The 23630-nt window shown below is 41.4% G+C and overlaps 1 protein-coding gene across 1 annotated transcript in view; it reads left to right on the plus strand.

The window, feature by feature from the left end:
• Window positions 1–23630, plus strand: part of LOC144491587 (ERC protein 2) — a 764742-nt gene that overhangs the window by 71121 nt on the left and 669991 nt on the right. The window contains exon 4 of the mRNA XM_078209614.1: window positions 4146–4562. Within this exon, the coding sequence (XP_078065740.1) occupies window positions 4146–4562 (417 nt within the window). The remainder of the gene's footprint in view (window positions 1–4145; window positions 4563–23630) is intronic.

Genomic DNA, 23630 nt, shown 5'->3' on the forward strand with positions numbered 1-23630 from the left:
AATGTCCTGTTATGACAACTCTTAATTTGACCAAGCCTTAGACCAGATGGAAACAAAATATTTTGCAAATTCATCTAATGATGTGTGAACACAGTTGTTATTACCTCCTTATAGAATACAATTTTATTTATCTTACTATGATAAGGTGCCACATCAAAGGTTGCTACACAAAATAAGGGCTCATGATGTAGAGGATGGCTTAGTAGCATAGGTGGAGGATTGGTTCGTCAACAGGAAGCGGAGCAGCGATAAATGGGTCTCTTTCAGGTTGGCATACTGTAACTAGGGGGGTGCCACAGGGATATGAATGGGGCTCAATTATTTACAGTCTGTATCAATAATTTGAATAAGGGAGCAGAATGTATGATAGCTAAACTTGCCAATATCACCAAGATAGGTGGGAAAGTTGTCAAGAGGAGGAGGTAAAGAGTCTACAAAGAGATGTAGGTAGGTTAAGTGAGCAGGCAAAATTTTGATAGATGGAGTATAATGTGGAAACATGTGTAATCGTCCATTTTATTAGGAAGAATAAGAAAACAATGTACTATTTAAATGGAGAGAGATTGCAGAACTTGGTGATACGGAGGGATCTGGGTGTCCTGAATCACAAACGGTTAGGATGGAGGTACATGGTGATCAGGAAGGCAAAAAAGAACGTTGGTGTTTATTGTTAGGGGAATAGAATCTAATTAGGGATTTTACTGAAGCTATGCGGGGTCTTGGTGAGTTCACATTGGAGTACTGCGCACATTTTCCTGATTTGCAAATGGATGTAATTACATTAGAAGCATTTTAGGGAAGGTTCATTCACTCATTCCAAGGATGAAGGGTTTATCTTATGAAGAACGGATGGAGAGGTTGGTCTTATCCACATTGGAGTTTACTTTGAAACATAAGGTCCTGAGGGGACTTGAAAGGGTGCTACCAGGAGGATGTTTCCACCTGTGGCGGGGTGGGACCAGATCCATGGGATACAGTTTATAAATAAGAGGTTTCCCTTTTAAAGCAGAGATGGCGAGAACAATTTTGAATGTGGTTGGTCTTCAAAATTCTCTTCCCCAGAAAGCAGTGGAGACTGGGTTATTGAATTTATTCAAAGCTGAGTTAGACTTTCGAATTGCAAAGGAGCCCAGGGTTATAGGGGAGCAGACAATCCTATTGAATGGAGGAGCAGGCTCAAAGGGCCGAATGGCCTACCCCAAGTCCATTGTTTCTATGACTTTTTTGCATTAATGTCACTGTCTTAGCTTTATCATAAAGCAGAATTTGTGAAATGACTTGATCATATTTCAAGATGAAATATTTGGGGGGAAAAAGGCTGATTCTACACTCTTGCACAAGATCTGAGAATCTCAGGTGATTGTGTCTGTATAACCTTGAAGGAGTAAAAAATTCTCTGTACCACACACTATGGTTACAATTACTTGGATTGAATCCTAATGATTGATGTGCAATGACCTGTCATTGGAATACTCCTATTTTCTCTCCAAACTGTCAAATTAATGTTCATTATCATTCCGTTTCCCAAATTCTTTATATTTCCAGTGGTGCATTTTTAACCCAGTTATGAAATACATTTTCATTTGATGTGCAAAGTGTTTTGGCAGATCAGATGAATAAAATAAAAAGTGATTGTTGAATCTGTTACGATGTTATTGGAGACATTGGTTCTGCCATTGTATGTGACTGATGTTTCAGATTTTTTGCTAATGCTAATTGCTTTTCTTTTGCTGTTTGTATCTTCCTTCTCCTTTATCCTAATCTGAATTTTAGTCCTCATCATATTTCTGCTGAAAGGGTTGACAGTGATACTTCTGCCACACTGCCTGTAACCACGTTTTGCTAATTGTTGCATGAATAAGGCTCAGGTTGACGTCCGTGAAGATATTTTGTCTCCATTCTCCTCTTCTCACCCTTGGATAACCTATTCAAAATTGAAACGTGTTCAAAGAATAATCCAAGGTCAAAACATAAATGCATTGCAATACTCTGTTGCCCTAACATACAGCTCCGGTGCAGTTTACTCTTGTACTGGTTGGTGTTTTTGAGAGACTGTGTTGACCAGAAATGTTGTTATTTTGTTCAGTTTTAACTTTTAGATATTTATTCAAAAATAGAAGTAATTATTCTAATGGCCATTACAATGCAAAAAATAAGATTGAGCCTTCCAGCGGCTTTACGGTAAATGATCCAACACCCAGAAATCTGGAATTGCTGAGCCCAATGACCCATTGTTTTCTGATTGATCCATTGGCAAAGCTTAACTTTGAATCCCTGCTTATAATCAATCGTTTGCTATTAATCTTTTGCTGAGCTATTTTAGCATTCATGCTGTTGGCGTGCAGTATTCCTGCTTGCATTCTCTGTATCCATTTGTTGATTTTGCTACATTCTTTTTTTATTTGCCATGCTGTTCAGCCTTTGGATGCAAGGAGATCAAAGGTTTGTGCTATGTTTGCAACAGTTTGGTTTGCACAACATAAAATAATGCAATTTGCTTTTTCTTTCTTGTTTTAGTGATGTATGGAGCGTTGTGATTTATTTTGTATAAGGTTAAATGTTGAAGTTTTAATTGGTGAGCATGTTAGATTACGTCTTTCCACACTACAAAAATTTTTAAATCTCTAGCCTGTTTTGCAAGTGCTTTTTGTATTCAACTCCCAGAGGAGAACCAATGTGCTAATGGATCCATGTTTATAAATATAATTTTCTTAATTGTATACATTCAGAATTTAATTTTTTTTTAGGTGTAATCTAACATTGCATCATTTCTGTGTCCCAAGAAAATATCATATTTGATGGGCAGAGGTATTAGACTTTTTGCATCCTTTTATTATAACTGTGAGGCTAGTATAGTAGAAACATTCTCTTGATTTGGAACCTTTTGAAAATTTTCCAAATTTTCAGACCCAAATAAAAGCATACAGTCTAAACTCGAATGTGAAAGAGGAATTTTTTGTTGTTGCTTGGCAAGGGTTATGCATCTGCTGTCAAATATGGTATAATTAATTCCGATATTTTAATTCCAATGTGGGAATTCTTTATTTGTTTTTAAGTGTTTATATTTGTTATAGTGAACTGACAATATTCAATGAATCTACAAGAAATTTGAAGGATTTTCTTGATTGTAGCATATTCTTTCAATGAATCTTAGAATAGTAATTAAAATATTTGCATTTGATCTTGTTGCAAATAAGCGTGACAGTCTGTTAATAACATAGTGTTTCTTAAGCCACCTGCTGGAGGTCCCTTAAATATTATATTTCAGATGCATTATATTAAGTAGTGGTTTAGTTTCTATTTGCCTTAGCATGCCAAAGTTGGAATTCATTTTGTCCCACGTAAAATTAAACTGATTCTTTTGGTAGCATAATATTGTTGGTGATCAACTCCCAACTAGAAGTCTGCTTGTCCCTTAGCTGTCTTTTTGCTTTGCTAGCTTCAGTTCCGCAATTGCTTTTTTTCTGTTTTTAAACTAGATTATTAGATGGCCACGCAAAAATAGAGGTAATTGATTTTGGTTGGAATTGAGCCGCCTTTGGATGGATTAAGTAGTCACACTGATGATGATTGTGGGAATAGTTAACTCTCTCTCGAGCACTTGCATCTTATCAGTTGGGCCAGAAGATTTGACAGTAGGTTGTCTCCAAAAAGGAGAAATTCCCACATGGAAGAAAGTTGCACTCCGAGTATAGAATTGAGAGAGCGTATTGAATCGAGATTTTGATGTATAGATGCCTTTAAAGATTATTGATGTAACCTGTACCGCTAGGGCATTTTATTCAAGAATCTGTCCTCAAAAAAAAATTGCTTTTATGCTAAGATTAAGAAATGAAGAGGATAGAGATGATATTTAGAATTTCTGTTCTGACTATCATAGAATCATAGAAACCCTACAGTGCAGAAGGAGGCCATTCGGCCCATCGATTCTGCACCGACTAGTAAGAGTTGCTCCTGCATAGGAGATCCAAGGAATCCTCTTGTGGTACAAACTACTGAACATGATCTTTGTCAAGGAAGTGGCTTTGTTAGAAACTGATTTTACGTTAATAGTATTACATTTTGGTAGTTCAACCTACTGCGGTGTGGTTTTATTTGAATTTCTTGTAATAACTTTGAGCAACCTGTTTTTATTACTTGTACAGCACCTACAGTTGACCATCCAAGCATTGCAAGATGAACTTCGAACCCAGCGAGATCTTAATCACCTTCTTCAGCAGGAGAATGTTAACCGAGGTGCCGAGCATTATACCATTGAGCTCACTGAGGAGAACTTCCGTAGGTTGCAGGCAGAGCACGAACGCCAGGCCAAAGAGCTCTTTCTTCTGAGGAAGACTTTAGAAGAAATGGAGTTGAGGATTGAGACACAGAAGCAGACGCTGAATGCAAGGGATGAATCAATTAAGAAACTACTCGAAATGCTGCAGAGTAAAGGATTGCCTTCCAAATCCATGGAAGAGGAGCATGAAAGGAGCCGGAGAATATCGGAGGCAGAATCTCAAGTGAATCATCTGGAGGTCCTACTGGACCAGAAAGAGAAAGAAAACAATCATCTTAAAGAGGTACATTTTATTTTTAAACAGTACTGTATTTCAACAAAGATTTTGATTTGAAGTCTTTACTTTTCAGTCTCTCCCGGTAGTAAATCGAATCAATCGCATTCAGCATAACACAGAAGCCAAGTACTGAAGCCAAATATTCGAGTGATTCTATAGTAATTTCTGCAATATCTTGGGATATTAGGGGTGGCACGGTGGCACAGTGGTTGGCACTGCTGCCTCACCACGCCAGGGACCCGGGTTCGATTCCCGGCTCGGGTCACTGTCTGTGCAGAGTCTGTACCTTCTCCCCGTGTCTGTATGGGGTTTCCTCCCACAGTCTAAAAGACGTCCTGGTTAGGTGCATTGGCCATGCTAAATTCTCCCTCAGTGTACCCGAACAGGCGCTGGAGTGTGGCGACTAGGGGATTTTCACAGTAAATGTAAATCTACTTGTGACAAATAAATAAACTTTAAATAAATAAAGATGTTGGCGAGGCTTGCAAAAGTGGCAAATTTCTGAGAACAGGGTGATGCACCGGGATAGAAACAGAATTTTTGCCTCGGGGATAAAAGTTCACTTGTGACGTGGAAATAATTTGGGCACTCAGTCAAGTTTGCTGATTGGAATAAGTTATTCAGATGTTGTGCCCTTAATTCAGCAATAACTGGGATTCTTAATGAGAGGCCACAGGATAGCTGTTGTGAAAGATTCAAAAGCGGTCACATTGGTGTAATGCAGGATGCGTTTCTGTGGTGAAGGTTGAAGGGCGTGTTGAGGAAGGTTAGGGGTGTGATTTGGGAATGCAAGATGCCGATACTTGCCTGAAATGACAATCTCCTGCGTCTTGTTGACATTGAGGGAGAGATTATTGTCGTCGCACCAGTTCACTAGATTCTTTGTCATTCCTGTACTCTGTCTCGCCATTGTTTGAGATCCGACTCACTACGGTGGTGTCATCAGCAAACTTGAAAATCGAGTTGGAGGGGAATTTGGCCACACAGTCATAGGTGTATAAGGAGTATAGTAGGGGACTGAGAACACAGCCTTGTGGGGCACCAGTGTTGCGGATGATCATGGAGGAGATATTGTTGCCTATCCTTACTGATTGTGGTCTGTGGGTTCGGAAGCTCAGGATCCAGTCGCAGAGGGAGGAGCCGAGGCCCAGGCCACAGAGTTTGGAGATGAGTTTTGTGGAAATAATGGTGTTGAAGGCTGAGCTGTAGTCAATAAATAGGAGTCTGACATGGGAGTTATTCCTGCTGTTTGATTTCCCCCAACTTGCTCAACAACTCAGTTTTCACTGCTACTGTGCCTTTAAGAAATGTATTTTTAATCATGCTTCTCTGCAGTTGTTTTAAGAGGGCCTTTTGTGCTGTCTGATTCAATGTCCTTTTATTGCTGCTTAAATGATTTAATGGGTTTTTGTTTATTTTTAATCTGGGCCTAATGCATTCTCTTGGAGTTTATGACCTTTTGGGAATTGTTGGGGGGTTTGGGGGGGGGGGCAAGAATGATTGACAGGTCAGGTGGGAGAGGTTTTTTCCTCAAGAGTTCTTGCTTTCAATTTTGGTTGCTGGCTAGTTAGAAGGTGTTTGGACTCCAGGCTGGATGCATTGTCTTTATCTCTCTCCCTGGTATTAGAAATTCTGCTGGTTGGTTGGAACCAGTCTTTCTTGCCTTTCTGGAATGAAACTTTTGCTGTTGGTTGTATGCTTGCTAGAGGCAAGCAGTGGCTCTATCTCTATCTCAAAGTGCTGGGAGCCACAGGGCTGGGAAGTCAGAATTTCAATTCTCCATCCAAAAGACTAATTCACAGCAGGTGTTGCAGAGCATTGAAATCCAGCATCACGTGAGCATTCTTGTTTTCTGTGCTAAACCTGAGATGGGTGTATGTCTGTAAGAGTGTGTGTTTGCTTGGAATAATACATTGAGCTGTTAAGGTTATACAATATCATGATTGTTTTGTAATTGGTAAATGTTTTTTGCTAATTTTCTTTCCATGTGTTAAATATATTCTTAAATAAACTTTGTTTGATAAAAGCTCCCTAGTGGGTCATTCGAATTATATCTGGAGTGAAACATCTTCTGCTCACCCGTGCCAAAATTCAAAGTGCAAAACTTATGGTCTAGGCTGACTTCATAAAACGCCTTGGAGTTTCTGACCTGGGTTATAACAAGTTGCACCAAGTCTGAAGCGACCACATGGGGTCACCTAAGAAAAATGTTTTAGAAGCGCTGCACTATTTAATGAGATATTTTGCTGTGTTGGCACATTCCTGAAAGTAAAACATTTTTGAGATTTTTACAGGAATTGCTGCTGAAGCTTGAGGGATGTCTAAGACAGGCCTGAAATTTTTAACAATCATTCTTCCAATATTCCTGCGTCCCAGATCCGTTTCCATTACATAACCCGGAACTAACCATCAGCCCTGTTTCCAATGCAACTGCATGTCGTATCTGCAGCTGGCCTCTTACTCTGCCATTTCTTGGCAGATATTTCCTACCAACTATTTACAAAGAGACCTTATAAATAATTTTGGGAGAGGTCAGGCCATTGTAGTAAAAAAAAAACAATTCTGCCATGGGTTTTGCTTTGAATGTAACTCAGTTGGCAGCAGTGTTTGAGATTTGCTTTGTCCTGGTCAGATTTGGAAAATTTGTTTATGTCTTATTTATGTTGTGAGAGTGTGTGAGATTTTTCTTTAATTTTGGTATTGAATAGTGGCCAACATTTAATATTATTTTGGAAACCATCAAAAAGAAAGAGTTTCAGTGAAATCTGTTTAAATCATAATGAGTTGTGTATTGCAGCCATGCTTAATGTGTCTCAAATTCCTTTATCAACTCATATCTATGGATCAATTATCCAGCTAATGCATGAGATCGAAACTAAATTATAATTGTTTATTTTCTGTAAATTGGTATTTTAAGGCCAGTTTATGCCATATGCCACCATGCTTTGCTCAATTATTTAGAGATAATGTGCCCATTTTGCATGTGTAGGATGAAGCTGAAGATCTGCTGCAAAGATGATTATTTTCAGGCGTAAGCACTTTGACACATGCTCTTTTTCTGTCTTTCTGCCAAGTCTAGCATTAGAGAAGAGTTCAGTAACGGTGGCATGCTAGCCATACATTTCTCTAACCTCCATTTGTAAAAGCCTGCAAGTCTTCCAAATGAACGGCGCAACATGTTGTTTCATTTGTTGTAAATCCATTCACATTGTGATATGAATGCAAACCACTGGAGATTTAATTTTTCCATTACATTTTATGACTAATTAATTGGCAGAGATTTGCTGACGAATGTTCGAGCTTTAGACCACTTGGTGGTAGTGATGCATGATTATACAGTTAGCTTTGCAAAGCCAAGAGTAATTGGTTTGAACGCTGTACAATCTTACACGCTCCTCATTGATAAGTCGGTGTCAGGGGCATTCACTTTGCTGACAAGCCTATTATGTGGGTCTCTAACAAACACCTTTTGGAAGTCCACTTTACCCTCATCATCCCTCTCTGTTATCTCTTCAAAAAAACTTAATCGAGTTAGCTAAACACCATTTGCCTTCAATAAATCTGAGCAAGCTTTTCTTAATTAATCCAGTGACAAATTTGTGCCAGATTATTGTTTCTAAAAGCTTTTCCACACAGACGTTGGTTCCTGATTTATTCTCGCATCCTGTTTTGAACGAGGGTGTAACATTTGCAATTCTCCTGTCGTCTGGCACCTCTCCTATAGTAAGAGTTTTAACAACACCAGGTTAAAGTCCAACAGTTTTATTTGGTAGCAAATACCATTAGCTTTCAGAGCGCTGCTCCTTCGTCAGATGGAGTGGAAATGTGCTCTCAAACAGGGCATACAGAGACACAAAATCAAGTTACAGAATACTGATTAGAATGCGAATCTCTACAGCCAACCAGGTCTTAAAGACACAGACAATGTGAGTGGAGGGAGCATTAAGCACAGGTTAAAGAGATGTGTATTGTCTCCAGACAGGACAGCCAGCAAGTCCAGGAGACAAGCTGTGGGGGTTACTGATAGTGTGACATAAACCCAACATCCCGGTTTAGGCCGTCCTCATGTGTGCGGAACTTGGCTATCAGTTTCTGCTCAGTGACTCTGCGCTGTCGTGTGTCGTGAATGTTAATTGCCAATTAAGTGCCAGGTATTAACCATTTCCGAGAGAATCCAGCCACCTCCCCATGCCATTCAACTGCATTACCATAATTGAATCTCCTACGATCAACATTCTGGAGGTTATCATTGACCCAAAACTGAACTGGACCAGCTGATGTGGTGTATCTGGATTTTCAGAAGGCATTTGACAAGGTGCCGCACCAAAGACTGCTGCATCAAAGACTGCTGCATAAGTTAAAGGTGCACGGTGTTATGGGTAATGTATTAGCATGGATAGAGGATTGGTTAACTAACGGAAAGCAAAGAGTGGGGGTAAATGGGTGTTTTTCTGGTTGGTGATCTGTGACTAGTGGTGTGCCTCAGGGATCCGTGTTGGGACCGCAATTGTTTACAATTTACATAGATGATTTGGAGTTGGGGACCAAGTGTAGTGTGTCAAAATTCGCAGATGACACCAAGATGAGTGGCAGAGCAAAGTGTACAGAGGACGCTGAAAGTCTGCGAAGGGATATAGATAGTCTAAGTGAGTGGGCGAGGGTCTGGCTGATGGAGTACAATGTTGGTAAATGTGAGGTCATCCATTTTGGTAGGAATAACAGCAAAATGGACTATTATTTAAATGGTAAAAAATTGCAGCATGCTGCCGTGCAGAGGGACCTGGGTGTCCTTGTGCAAGAATCACAAGGAGTTGGTAAGGCAAATGGAATTTTGTCCTTCATTGCTAGAGGGATGGAGTTTAAAAACAGCGAGATTATGTTGCAGCTGTATAAGGTGCTGGTGAGGCCACACCTGGAGTACTGTGTACAGTTTTGATCTCCTTACTCGAGAAAGGATATACTGGCACTGGAGGGGGTGCAGAGGAGATTCACTAGGTTGATTCTGGAGTTGAGAGGGTTGGCTTGTGAGGAGAGACTGAATAGACTGGGGCTATACTCATTGGAATTCAGAAGAATGAGGGGAGATCTTAGAGAAATATGTAAGATTATGAAGGGAATAGATGGATAGAAGCAGGGAAGTTGTTTCCACTGGCAGGTGAAACTAGAACTAGGGGACATGGCCTCAAAATAAGGGGAAGCAGATTTAGGACTGAGTTGAGGAGGAACTTCTTCACACAAAGGGCTGTGAATCTGTGGAATTCCTTGCCCAGTGAAGCAGTTGAGGCTACCTCATTGAATACTTTTAAGGCAAGGATAGATACATTTTTGAACAGTGAAGGAATTGACGGTTATGGTGAGCGGGTGGGTAAGTGGAGCTGAGTCCACAAAAAGATCAGCCATGATCTTATTGAATGGCGGAGCAGGCACGAGGGCCAGATGGCCTACTCCTGCTCCTTGTTCTTATGTTCTTGTATAAATGTGTGGATACATGAGCAAGTCAGGGGCTGAGAGTTCTGTGAAGAATGAATCATCTCTTGACTCCCCAAAGTCTCTTCTTCACCTATAAGACACAAGTCAAAAAGCTTAACATTATCCAGGGCAAAGCAACCCGCTTGATTGGCACCCTATCCACCACCTTGAACATTCCCTCTCTCCACCAATGACGCACAGTGACAGCAATGTGCACCGTCTACAAGATGCACTGACCAAAGCTACTTTCAGCAGCAACTTCCAAGCCCGTGAAGTTCAGCACCATCCGTGATGACTCAGACATGTCCAAATGTAGCAAAACCTGGACAATATCCAGGCTTGAACTGCCAAGTGAAAAGTTGCATTCACGCCACACAAGTGCCAGGCAATGACCATCTCCAATAAGAAAGGATCTAACCATTGCCCATTGACAGTCAATGGCATTACAGTCGCTTAATCCCCCCCCCTATAAACATGATCAGAAACTGAACTGGACTAGCCATATAAATACTGTGGCTACCAGGGTAGGCCAACACCTAGGAATCCTGCGATGGGTAATTCATTTCCTGACACCCTTGTCCCAAGCCTATCCACCATTTATAAGGCACCGGTCAGGAGTGTAATAGAATACTCTCCATTTGTCTGGATGAGTATAGCTCCAACGACACTTAAAAAGCTCAACATCATCGTGGACAAAGCAGCCTGCTTGATTGCTACTCCTTTCACAGACGGGCATTCAATTCTTCCACCACCAATGAATAGTGGCAGCAGTATAAGACCATAAGATATAGGAGCAGAATTAGGCCACTCGGCCCATTGAGTCTGCTCCGCCATTCAATCATGGCTGATTTTTTCTCATCCCCATTCTCCTGTCTTTTCCCCATAACCCCTGACCCCCTCATTAATCAAGAACCTATCTATCTCTGTCTTAAAGACACTCAATGACCTGGCCTCCACAGCCTTCTGTAGCAAAGAGTTCCACAGATTTACCACTCTCTGGCTGAAAAAATTCCTCCTCCTCTCTGTTTTAAAGGATCGTCCCTTTAGCCTGAGGTTGCGCCTTCAGGTTCTAGTTTTTCCTACTAGTGGAAACATCCTCTCCACGTTCACTCTATCCAGGTCTCGCAGTATCCTGTAAGTTTCAATAAGATCCCCCCTCATCCTTCTAAACTCCAATGAGTACAGACCCAGAGCCCTCGATCGTTCCATATACAACAAGCTCTTAATTCCAGGGATCATTCTTGTGAACCTCCTCACAAGAGGAGCCTTGCATACAGGGCCCAAAACTGCTCACGATACTCCAAATGGGATCTGACCAGAGCCTTATACAGCCTCAGAAGAGAATCTTGAACAATGACTCCCAAGTCTTTTTGTGTTTCTGATTTCCTAAGCATTTTCCCATTTAGAAAATAGTCTATGCCTCTATTCCTCCTCCCAAAGTGCATAACCTCACACTTTTCCACATAGTATGTACCACCTACAAGATGCACTGCAGGAATTCACCAAGGTTCCTCAGACAGCACCTTCCAAACCCATGACCACTCCCATCTAGAAGGACAAGAGCAGCAGATACCTGGGAACATCACCACCTGGAGATTCCCCTCCAAGTCGCTTACCATCCTGACTTGGAAATGTATTGCTGTTCCTTCACTGTCGCTGGGTCAAAATCCTGGAATCCCCTCCCTACCAGCACTGTGGGTGTACCTACACCACAGGGACTGCAGCAGTTCAAGACGGCTCACCACCACCTTCTGAAGGGCAACTGGGGATTGACAATAAATGCTGACTTAGCCAGCGACGCCCACATCCTGTAAAATGAATTTTTTTAAAATGAGAACATTTGATAGACAGTCAAAGTAAATGTAATAACCAACCCATACATTGCTCACTGAGACTTCAAGCTAATTTAGTGAATTCTGTTCCAGTGTTTAACACAGAATCCAGGAGACAGCTCATTAACTACTTACATTGCAAATCCTCATGCTGCTCTCAGTGCTCCCTCATGCATGGGCCCTTCCTTACCTGCCCTTCCACTCCCATCTCACACCAAGGCCACCTTGTGTTGCCGCTCGTTCACTTACTCTGGACCACTTCTGGTGGTATATATTAAATGTCTATGAACAAGATTTGTTAATCTGATTTCCTTAATACACCTCAGTTATTTTGACAAGTTTTCTACTCCAAAGTTTCTGAATTTTACTCTTCAGATTATTTTCCAGGTCTCCAGGAAAATCTCTTCCAAGCATGAGTTTGAGAACTATTGTATAAATCGCAGGTGTATCTCTGTCTCAAACCCCATTTGCTGCTTTTAGAGCAGAAGTAGGCCATTTGACCCATCGAATCTGCTCCACCATTCCACAAGATCCTGACTGATCTGATGTGATGATCCTCAACTCCACTTTCCCACCTTATCCTCGCAACCCTTGATTCTCTTACTGACAGCCCTCTGTGGTAAAGAATTCCACAGATTGACTGCCATCTCAGAAAATAAATTCCTCCTCGTCTCTGTCTTAAATGAGTGACCCCCTTCCTCTGAGATCATGCCCTCTGGTCCTTGACTCTCCCACAAGGGGAAACACTCTCTCAGCATCTACCTTATCCAGCCCCATGAGAATCCTATGTTTCAATAAGGTCGCCTCTCATTCTTCTAAACTCCAGTGAGTACAGGTCAAACCTATTCAGCCTCTCCTCATAAGAAAACCCTCCATACCCAGGATCAACCAAGTGAACCTTCTCTGAACTGTCTCCAATGCCAGTACAATTTTCCAGATTCAATGGGCCAAATGACCTACTTCTGCTCCTCGGTCGTGTAGTCTAATAGCAGGATAAAAACTATTTACAGTAGTCCAGGTTCTAACTAATGCCTTGTAAAGTTTTAGCAAGACTTCCCTCCTGACTAGGCCGAACTCCATGAAGATCCGCACCCATGTCTATCTGGCCAGAACAGTTTGTCTTTCCACTGATTGAATCTTTTTGTCGTCTTAAACATCTTATTTCATTATTAGATTACTCCACAACTGTCTTAAATCAAGTGGATGCAAGCTGAGTTAATGCAACCTGTCCTCTTAAGACTTTCTTTAGCCCTGGTATCATTCTCTGTGCTGTAGCCCCTCAAAAGCTACTATATTTAACAAGAGCTCTGGTGGCCAAAAATGAAATTTACCACAGAGGGCTGTAAATTGAGTTTGTGTCTTTATATGCCCTGTTTGTGAACAGAATTCCCACTCACCTGAAGAAGGAGCCTAAGGCTCTGAAAACTTGTGGCTTTTGCTACCAAATAAACCTGTTGGACTTTAACCTGGTGTTGTTAAACTTCTTACTGTGTTTACCCCAGTCCACGCCGGCATCTCCACATCATGGCCAAAAATGAACGCAGTTCTCCTGATGGAGTCTGACCGAGCTTCTGTACAATTTAATCATCACTTATTCATCTTTTGTATTCTAATCCACTTGAAATGAAGGCCAACCTCATGCTGCCTTTTCTTCTTTGGACATTAGTTTTTCATGGACATAAGAACTTCAATCCTTTTTCTAATTCACTACCCTGATTCACTGAACTTCTTAAAAACTATTTCTCTGCTTTTTTTAATCACTAAAGTGGATGTCCTCACACTTTCTTACATTGAACTCCATCTGCCGTAGTTTTGCCCACTCGATTTGTCCGTGGTGTTTTGTGCCCCCATCTACTGTGTTCCTGACCATAAGACATAGGAGCAGAATTAGGCCACTCGGCCCATCGAGTCTACTCCACCATTCAATCATGGCTGATGTGTTTTTTCTCATCCCCATTCTCCTGTCTTTCCCCCATAGCTCCTAACTTCACTGTCCTTCATCTCGGTGAGTTTTTAATGTTTTGGAATATATGCATGTATAGTGAAAAACCAAAGCTCGTTACAGACCCCTGGGAATAGCATTTGTCACATCTTGCCAAACAAAAAACCCCTACTTTCTGTCTCCTACCTCCCAACTAATCACCAACCCATGAAGCATCAGGTTAGGGCTTCAAGAAGCCTTCAACTACAGGTATACGAAGCCATGGGAATCTTTTGAGGATACTGTAGCACATTTTTAAATGAAAAGTATGAGCAGATTGATATATTTTGTAATGAGATTCTTTGGGACAGGAACCCAATTAAATTCTTAATGCATTAAACAGTTTTCACTTTAGAATTCACGTTTAGATCTAAGCTCTTTAATATTATGTGTTACTTTACGATTATAAATCATTTCGTTTTGCGTGTAAAGATGTCGAGAGGCTGAAATCCTGCATGAATAAAGATTAGAAATAGATTAATGAGCAGCTATTTCTAGATGCCAGCTGCTATTGCCGTTTGTTCTAACTACTCTCCACATGACTCCTACTGTACTGATTGATATCCCTATTTAGAGTTTTTATGCATAAAAAGTTGGAATTGACTGAGAGGAAAAAAACTTGCTTTTGAAAGATTAATTGTAAAAAAGAACCCTAACAGTTTGACCTATTTGCCAGTTCTGCCATGTGTCAATCATTACTTCAGCATGTACAATGTATTGGCAAATGAGTATTTCTCTAAACAGAGAGCTCATTTTAACACTTGACTGTGAGAGGTGAGGGTGAAATATGCATCCAAAGGAATGTCAAAATTATACAGTGTGAAATTCTCACTCATTGTGCTTCGAACAGACCTCAGGTCTGTTTGAGTTGCTTTTACCTTTAACTGCCCTGTCTTAATGAAACTAAGCAATGCACCAATTTGCAGTATGATAGCTGAACTTTGTATTTCTCCATTCATCTGGGATTAATTGTAATCAATTAAGTAGTTTCCTTCTCTGATGTTGGCCCTTATCCTATGGAGGAATTTTTTTTTTGTCCTGGCACGGTGGTACAGTGGTGAGGACTGCTGCCTCACAGGGCTAGGAACCCGGGTTCAGTTCCTGCCTTGGGTGACTGTCTGTCTATTTGCACATTCTCCCATGTCTGCATGGGTTTCCTCTGGGTGCTCGGGTTTTCCCCCACAGTCCAAGATGTGCAGGTTAGGTGGATTGGTGATAGTAAATTGCCCCTTAGTGTCCCAAGGTGTGAAGGTTAGAGGGATTAGCAGGGTAAATATGTAGGGTGACGGGAAAGGGTGGTATCCTCTGTCGGGGAGTCGATGCAGACTCGATTGGCCAAATGGCCTCCTTCTGCGCTGTAGGGATTCTATGATCTGAACAGGTGCTCGTACTTTTCCTTCCAGTAGCTTCAGCAATGGGCAAATGCATTTTGTTGAGACTAGTCATGTTATTCTGAAAATTTAAATTCTGGGAACTTGTGCAATTAAATTTTGTACAAAGAAGACTGATTTTTGCTAGTTTCCACAGGGACACTAGATGGCACTTATGTTCGTGTTTAGGCTTAGGTTTCAAGGAATTTAGAGTACAGAATTTCTTAACCTGCGCGCTTGGGTAAAGTGTTTGCAGCTTTTACAGTATTACATTTTTATTTTATGCTTTTTCAATCGATCATCAGTTACGTCAATCAATTTTGAGTTGGGAGTCTGAGCAAATCTGCCCCTCTCTTTGCTCACATTTAAGTGTGTCAGATTCTCTTTGCTTCTCTTCATGAATAATGAGATGCAAGAACATCTCATTATTCATAATGAGAAGCGGGGGTGGGGGGGGGGAAGAGAGAGATATTGCCAGACCTGAGTATTTCCATCATTTTCTGTTTTCTATTTCCAGTGTCTGCAATATTTTGCTTTTATACTAAAGTATGGATGTCAGACCAGTCAGTGTAGAGACAAAGTATTCGTGAGATATCTTGGAAAAATGTACTTAATCATCATTAGCTGTTGGGTCACAAGGTCAGCATTAGTGCTGTTGGAGGATGGACTCTCTTGACTCTTCTGGTAATAAAGCAGCCCTTGCCAATCTCCAGCAGGAATCAAATGGCGTCTAGACTTGGGCTGATGTGTGCAAGGAAGGTGTCAGACAATGACCATCTCTAACACGCAAAGGCACACTTAAGTCCTCCTGATCTTTCGTGGTATTACAATGGCTGAGATCCCCATATATTTGGATTGCTCACTACTGTCAGTTTGCAGCACAACTTAGTTTAAAAGGGAATTGGATAGGTTGAAAATTAGAAAAGTTGAAGGAAGTGGGAAGCAGGATTAGCCTAGCTGGATTTTGTACAAGTGAAGCAGCCTCTTGGCTGAATGGCCTATTTCTGTCTTATGTCATGCATTGAATCTAAAGAACAAAGAGCTGTATAGCACAGGAACAGGCCGTTTTGCCCACCAAGTCTGTGCAGATGCCTTTCTAATCTAATATTTTCTTGCCTTTACGTGGTCCACATCCCTCTATTCCCTGCCTATTCATGTATCTATCCAGATGTCTCTTGAACGTTGTTATAAAATCTGCTTCCACCACCACCTCCTGCAGCGCGATCCAGGCATTCACTACCCTGTGTGTGAAAAGCTTGCCCCTTGCATCTCTTTTAAACTTCCCCCTCTCACTTTCAACCTATGCCCCTGAGTAATTGACCCTTTGACCCTGGAAAAATAACTCTGACTATTCACTTTATCCAAGCCTGTCATAATCTTGCAAACCTCTATCAGGTCCCCCCTAATCCTTCGATGCTCCAATGAAAACAACCCAAGTTTGTTCAACTTTCCTCCACAATCCTTATCTTCCAAACCAGGCAACATCCTGGTAAATCCCTTCTGCACCTTCTTCAATGCATCAACATCCTTCCGGTAGTGTAGCGATCAGAATTGTACACAATACTCCAAATGCGGCCTAACCAAAGTCTTGTACAGCTGCAGCATGATTTTACAATTCCTATACTCAACAACCCCACTGATGCAGGCCAGCATGTCATTTGGCTTTTTGATCACCTTGTCCACCTGAGTTGCCACCTTGGGGGAACTGTGGATCTGCACGCCTAGATCCCTCTATGCTAATATTTTTAAGGGCTCTACCATTTACTATGTGCTTTCCTTCTGCAGTAGACCTTCCAACCGCATCACCTCACATTGGTCCGGCTTAAATTCCATCTCCCATCTTTCAGCCCAGTTCTCCAACCGATTTACATCCTACTGTATCCTCTGATGATCCTCCTCACTATTCGTTACTCCCCCAATTTTTGTATCATCTGCAAAATTACTAATTAGACCACCTACATTTTCTTCTGAATTATTTATATATATTAAAAACAACAGAGGCTCCAGCACTGATCCTTGTGGAACACCATTTGTCACAGATCTCCAGTTCGAAAAGTACCCTTCCACTGCTACTCTCTGCTTTCTATGCCCAAGCCAGTTTTGTATCCATCTTGCCAGCTCACCTCTGGTCCCATGTGACTTCACCTTCTGTATCAGCCTGCCATGATGAACCTTATTGAAGTTTTTACTAAAATCCATGTTTGCAACATCCACTGCCCTGCCCTGGTCAATTTTTCTTGTCACTTCCTCAAAGGACTCGATCAAGTTTGGGACACGACCTCCCCTTCACAAAACCATGCTGCCTTTCGCTAATAAGCCTATTCTTTTCCAGATGTTGAGTACATCCTGTCCCTAAGAATCTTCTCCAATAATTTCCCCACCATTGATGTAAGGCTCACAGGTCTGTAATTTCCCAGATTGTCTCTGCTGCCTTTCTTAAACAGAGGAAAAATATTAGCTACTCTCCAATCCTCTTGTACCTCACCTGTGGCTGAAGAGGATACAAAGATTTCGGCCAAGACCTCAGCAATTTCTTCCCTTGCCTCTCTGTATCCTGGGATAGACCGTATCTGGCCCTGTGGACTTGTCCACCTTAATGTTTTTCAAAACCTCTACCTCTTCTCTTTTCATCTCAACATACCCATGAATGTCAACATCCTCCTTTCTACATTCAACATCCACCGCATCCTTCTCCTTTGTGAATAATGATGCAAAGTACTCATTAAGGACCTCAACCACTTCATCTGGCTCCACACACACATTCCCTCCACTGTCCTTGAGTCCTACCCTTTCCTTAGCTACCTTCTTCCTCCTTGTATATGCATAAAACGCCTTGGGATTCTCCTTAATTCTGTCTGCCAAGGACATTCAATGGCCCCTTTTTGCCCTCGCGTCCCTGTTTAAGCTCTTTCTGGCTATCTTTGTATTCTTCAAAAGCCTTATCCGTTTTCAGTTTCCTGAAATTTATGTATGCCTCCTTTTTCACTAAGCTCACAATCTCTCTTGTCATGCGGATTCCCAAATCTTACCATCTTTATCCTTCATTTTTATAGGGACATACTTGTCCTGAATTATTAACAGACTTTTAACGAATCCCACATATCAGATGTGGATTTACCTTCAAACAGCTGCCCCAGTCTACATTCCCTAGCTCCTGCCTAATGCTGTCATAGTTAGTCTTCCCCCAGTTTAGTACTTTCACTCTGGGACTACTTATATCCTTTTCTACAAATATCTTGAAACTTATGGAATTGTGATCACTGTTCCCAAAATGGTCCCCCACCGAGACATCAATCACCTGTCGTTTCCCAGAACCAGGTCTAAGATGGTCCCTTCCTGAGTTGGACTGTCTACATATTGCCTTAAGAAGTACTCTATTCTCCTGGTGAGCTATCTTCCCCCAACTGCATCCAAAATGGTATATCTGTTTTGGAGGGAGATGACCATAAGGGACCCCTGCACTGCCTTCCTACTCTTCCTCCGTCTGGTGGTCGCCCATTCCCTATCTCCCTCAGTAATTTTTATCTGCAGTGTGACCAACTCACTGAACGTGCTATCCACAGCATCGTGGATGCTCCAAAATGAATCCATCCTGCAGCTCGAGAGCCGTCAAGTGGCCTAACAGGAGCTGCATTTGGACACACTTCTTGCACGTGAAGGAACCAGGGACATTCCTACATCGCACAAGAGGAGCATGACACGGGTCTGGGATCTCCTGCCATGAATTAACCCTTAAGTTAACTTACAACAACAACTACAATGCCAGTCAAAAAAAGAAAAGAAAAACTACTTCCCAGTCACCAGCCAATTGCTTACCTGCTGGCTATGATGTCACTGTTCGATTTCTTTCAGTAGATGTGAACTGCGCCAACTTCTCCCAGAATTCTCCAATGAAGTCTCTCTGCCGCTTCTGCTGGATGCTCTTCCTCCTGTTTATCATTGGAGGGATTCTTCTGCTTCATACTTTTCAATAGATGTGACTGCGCGACTTCTCCCAGAATGCTCCAGTGAAGTCTGTCTGCCGCCTCTGCTGGATCTTGCACGCATTCCCATTTGTAAAGCTAGTTGCTGTCGATTTTACTTCCTACAGGACAAGGATGTCCTTCATTGGTGCCAAATCTAGTATTGTATACGGTATTTATATAGAATTGATAGCAATGAAACAGGCATTCAGCTCAACTGGTCAATGCCAGTATTTATGGTCCACAAGCATCTGCCGTTAAATCCCCCAGATTTCTCTCTAGATTGATCTTATTTGGGTTCTATTTCTACTATTTGTATCCTTTCCTCTTTATCATGAGTTTAATTTCTATATATTAAACAATATCTCGTTCCTTTTTGGCTCAATTTTCCAACCTATCTTGGCAAACTTGGGGAATCATCTTAGTGCTTTTTGTTTCCAAATCCAGTTTCCGTTGCTTCTCTCTCGGCCCTAAAATGCAGCAACTTCACTGACATTTTTACTATCAAGTTCATCAGTGTTAGTAGGTGCTTTTATACTTTAGTACCTTTTTGTCTATGAACTCTTTGTGGGAAATTTCTAAATCAACGTTTTTTTTCCCTCTTGTCTTGTTTCAGCAGGAAATTGTCAAATTCAATTGTAAAGAGTGACGCAAAATTGTTACACATCTGTTCGGATTTCTACTTTTAGCTGTGCTGCGTAAACTATATGTTTGGTCATTGCTTAATTTTGTCAGGGAATACTTTCAGAGATTGCGATAATTTAGATTTTGCCCCATATTACACACTACTTTTGACTCATTAATACACCCTCTTGATTTGTCTGCAAAATTCCAAATATTATGTCACACAATCCCTTTTTTTTCAAATAAATGAAATGAAAGAAACTACTTTCAAAAACCTTTCCTTTGCTAAAATGATTATTTTGAAATTTGACTTGTTTAGAATTCATCTTCGACAAAAATGAATCATTTAATGCTGCACTAAGCAAGACTGTGTATAATTAATACACTTCAACTTTATATATGTAAAGGACATTAATTACATTTAAAGTAAATTGTTTGACCTTTTTGTGATGAAACCCAGTTGTAATTTTGTAATGCTGAGGAGCACTATGCAATCTATAAATGAATTGGCTGAACTTTCTGAGAGTGAATTAAATCATTGATGAGGAATGTTGTCTTTTTCAAAAGTCCCAAGTGTTCAAAATCAAGTCCAAATTTTCAAGATCCATTTTGATTCAGCATGTTAATATTTAAAAACAACAATCGCTGCCTTAATTCATTATCAGCCTCACTCTTGTTGATTCACTGCATCATGCCTCTGTCAGTTAACTAATTTATCTGTTGCTGTTTTTCTTCTGAACTCCTGTTCCTCTGTTAGTCTCAGCTTGACATGGCAAGAATGCACGCTTTGTTCTGGGCATAGAGAATGGCATTCCCCTAGTGGGTAAACATTTCAACCAGCTTTTCCATGGTCCACTGATTAAGAGCCACCATCTTTTTAAAATTCATTTGCGAGATGTGGGCATCGCTGGTTAGACCAACATTGCCCATCCCTAGAAACCCTTGAGAAGGTGGCAGTGACATGCCAGTTTTAACCGCTGAGGTTTAGATACACCCACAGTGCTGCTTGGGAGAGACTTCCAAGATTTTGACCAAGCCACAGTGAGGGAATGGCGATATATTTCCAATACAGTAAGAAGTTTAACAACACCAGGTTAAAGTCCAACAGGTTTATTTGGTAGCAAATGCCACTAGCTTTCGGAGCGCTGCCCCTTCGTCAGGTGGAGTGGAGAGATGCTCAGTGTGTTTACCCCAGTCCAATGCCGGCATTTCCACATCATGATATATTTCCGAGTCAGGAAGGTGAGTGAATCATAGAATCCCTACAGTGCAGAAGGAGGCCATTCGGCCCATCAAGACTGCACTGACCACAATCCCACTCGGGCCCTATTCCCGTAACCTCACATATCTACCCTGCTAATCCCACTGACACTAGGGTCAATTTAGCATGGCCAATCAACCTAACCTGCACATCTTTGGAATGTGGAAGGAAACCGGAGCACCCGGAGGAAACCCACACAGGCACGGGGGGAACGTGCTGACTCCACACACTGACCTGAGGCCGGAATTGAACCCAGGCCCCTGGCCCTGTGAGGCAGCAGTGCTAACCACTGTGTCACCGTGCCACCCTTGGAATGGCTTGGAGGGGAACTTCCAGGTGCTAGTGGTCTGAGATATCTGCTGCTTTTGTCCTTCTGGATTGTAGCGGTCATGGGTTTGAGCTGACTAAGGAACCTTGGTGAGTTCCTGCAATGCATCTTGTAGATGGTGCACACAGCTGCCACTGTTCATTAGTAATGGAGGGATTAAATGTTTGTTTGGAGGGGTAGCAATCAACCATGTTGCTTTGTCCTGGATGGTGTCAAGCTTTTTGAGTGCTGTTGGAGTTGTACTCATCCAGGCAAGTGGGAAGTATTCCATTACACTCCTGACTTGTACTTTGTAGATGGTGGACAGGCTTTGGAGAGTCAGGAGATTACTCACTGTAGGATTCCTGGCCTTTGACCTGCTCTAGTAGGTACGGTATTTACATGGCTGGTCAAGTCAGTTTCTGGTCAGTGGTAAGCCCACGATGTTGACTGGTCCATAACGTAGTGCTGCACCCTGCAAACCTCACTCCTTTCTAAGAGAGTAATATGATTTCCTGACTTGTCCAGTTCCTAGTCTTGTTTCTCACTGATGTAGCCATCCTTGATAAGATCAGTTCTACTTTTGCATTCACTCTGTCTTGCAAGCTTTCACATACTCATTTTCCACTGCCCTTCTATTCCAAAGCTCAAGCATATATTTGTATTGCTCTAGAGTTTAGGTACTCCAAATCTCCTCAAATTAATGAAGGCATGTTTTGAGTATTTGTTCCATTTTCAATCAGGATTAAGGTTGCTAACTCTGGTTTGTTGTATTTGCAGAGGTTGGATCGTGTGAAATATGGCCACTGGTTGCAGGTGCTATTGCATTTATTTTAGTTGGGTAATACTAAGCCCCCAAAACACATTGGCATTTTCTTTTATAGTAAGATAAATAACATCATGAAAGAACCAAATGATCACAGTTTTAAGGATAAGTAATGTTTAATTAAAAGGCAATGGGAAGCACCAGTTAAACATCATTTAATTGGCAAAAATATAGTCCATAAGTACCTAAAGTTTTAGGACAATTTTATTTGCACATGGCAAGTTATAAAAAATAATAAAAGCAAACCTATTCCAATTCCTCCCCAAGTTGTACTGGCAGGACTTGCACGGATTGCAGGTGATTTTTCTTCTTCTGGATTCAGTCATTTTCGTAACTTCAGCGAAGCCAAATGTTTTGAGTAATGATGGGGTCCAGCAGGGCTTGGACCATGACAGCCGCTGAACTGCACGTACAAAGATTGTTTCTTCTGAGTCACCAGATTGGAAGGCCAATCACTCATTCCAATTGAAAGTGAGGCGGTTTTGAGTTTATTCTGGAGTTTGGATGCATTGCATCTGCATGTAGATTATATAATTTAGTGGCAAAGGATAAACACACAATGTATTTTTATCAATCCAGCAAATGATGCTACAAAGATTTGGGTACCTTGCATCAAATAGGGGCTTAGTGCTCTTTGGTATGTGCCTGAGAAAACACGGACAGTGGTACTAATGTCAATGTCAGTAGATTTTTTAACAATCATTCATGAGATGTGGGTGTTGCTGATTAGACAGCATTTACTGCCCACCCCTAGGTGCCCTTGAGAAGGTGATGGTGAGCTGCCTTCTTGAACTGCTGCAATCCCTGAGGTGTAGGTGCACCCATCGTACTGTGAGAGAGGGAGTTCCATGTTTTTGACCCAAAGATGGTGAAGCAACGGCGATCTATTTCTGAGTGAGGATGGTGAGTGACTTGGAGGTGAACCCCCAGGTGGTGGTGTTCCCAGATATAAGAACGGAAGGCAAAGTTGGGCACAGGATACAAGACTTTGCATGTGTCGAATGTGCTTTTTGAACCATAAACTTTGTCATTAAAAATGTAGCTCACATGGACATGAATGATTTATGCTGGGTTACATGTGGTGTCTCCAGAATAAACTCAAATTTTCTACCAGCAATCTGTAACATTACTGTACTTGATCTGTCCCTGAAGAGTATTAAATAAAACATGGAAAAAGGAAAATACAGAAAAGGGTCATTTAAAGTTTAGGCAGATTGTGTCATTACTCCCTGAAGCCATTGTGAAAGGATAATATTTTAATAACTGCTACAGTGTGTGTGCGTTTGTGTATATATAAGACTTAGGCATTTGGTAATATTCTTTTTTCACTTTTGCCCTTGAATAGTTCCACCATATCCACACCTCATGTCTTGGCTGTCAAGTTTTTTTTGTAGTGCTTCATAATCCCCAGGCCCTTGAAACAGGACTAACTTTTTTTTCTT

Source organism: Mustelus asterias, chromosome 3 (assembly GCF_964213995.1).
Source record: "Mustelus asterias chromosome 3, sMusAst1.hap1.1, whole genome shotgun sequence".
Lineage (NCBI taxonomy): Eukaryota > Metazoa > Chordata > Chondrichthyes > Carcharhiniformes > Triakidae > Mustelus > Mustelus asterias.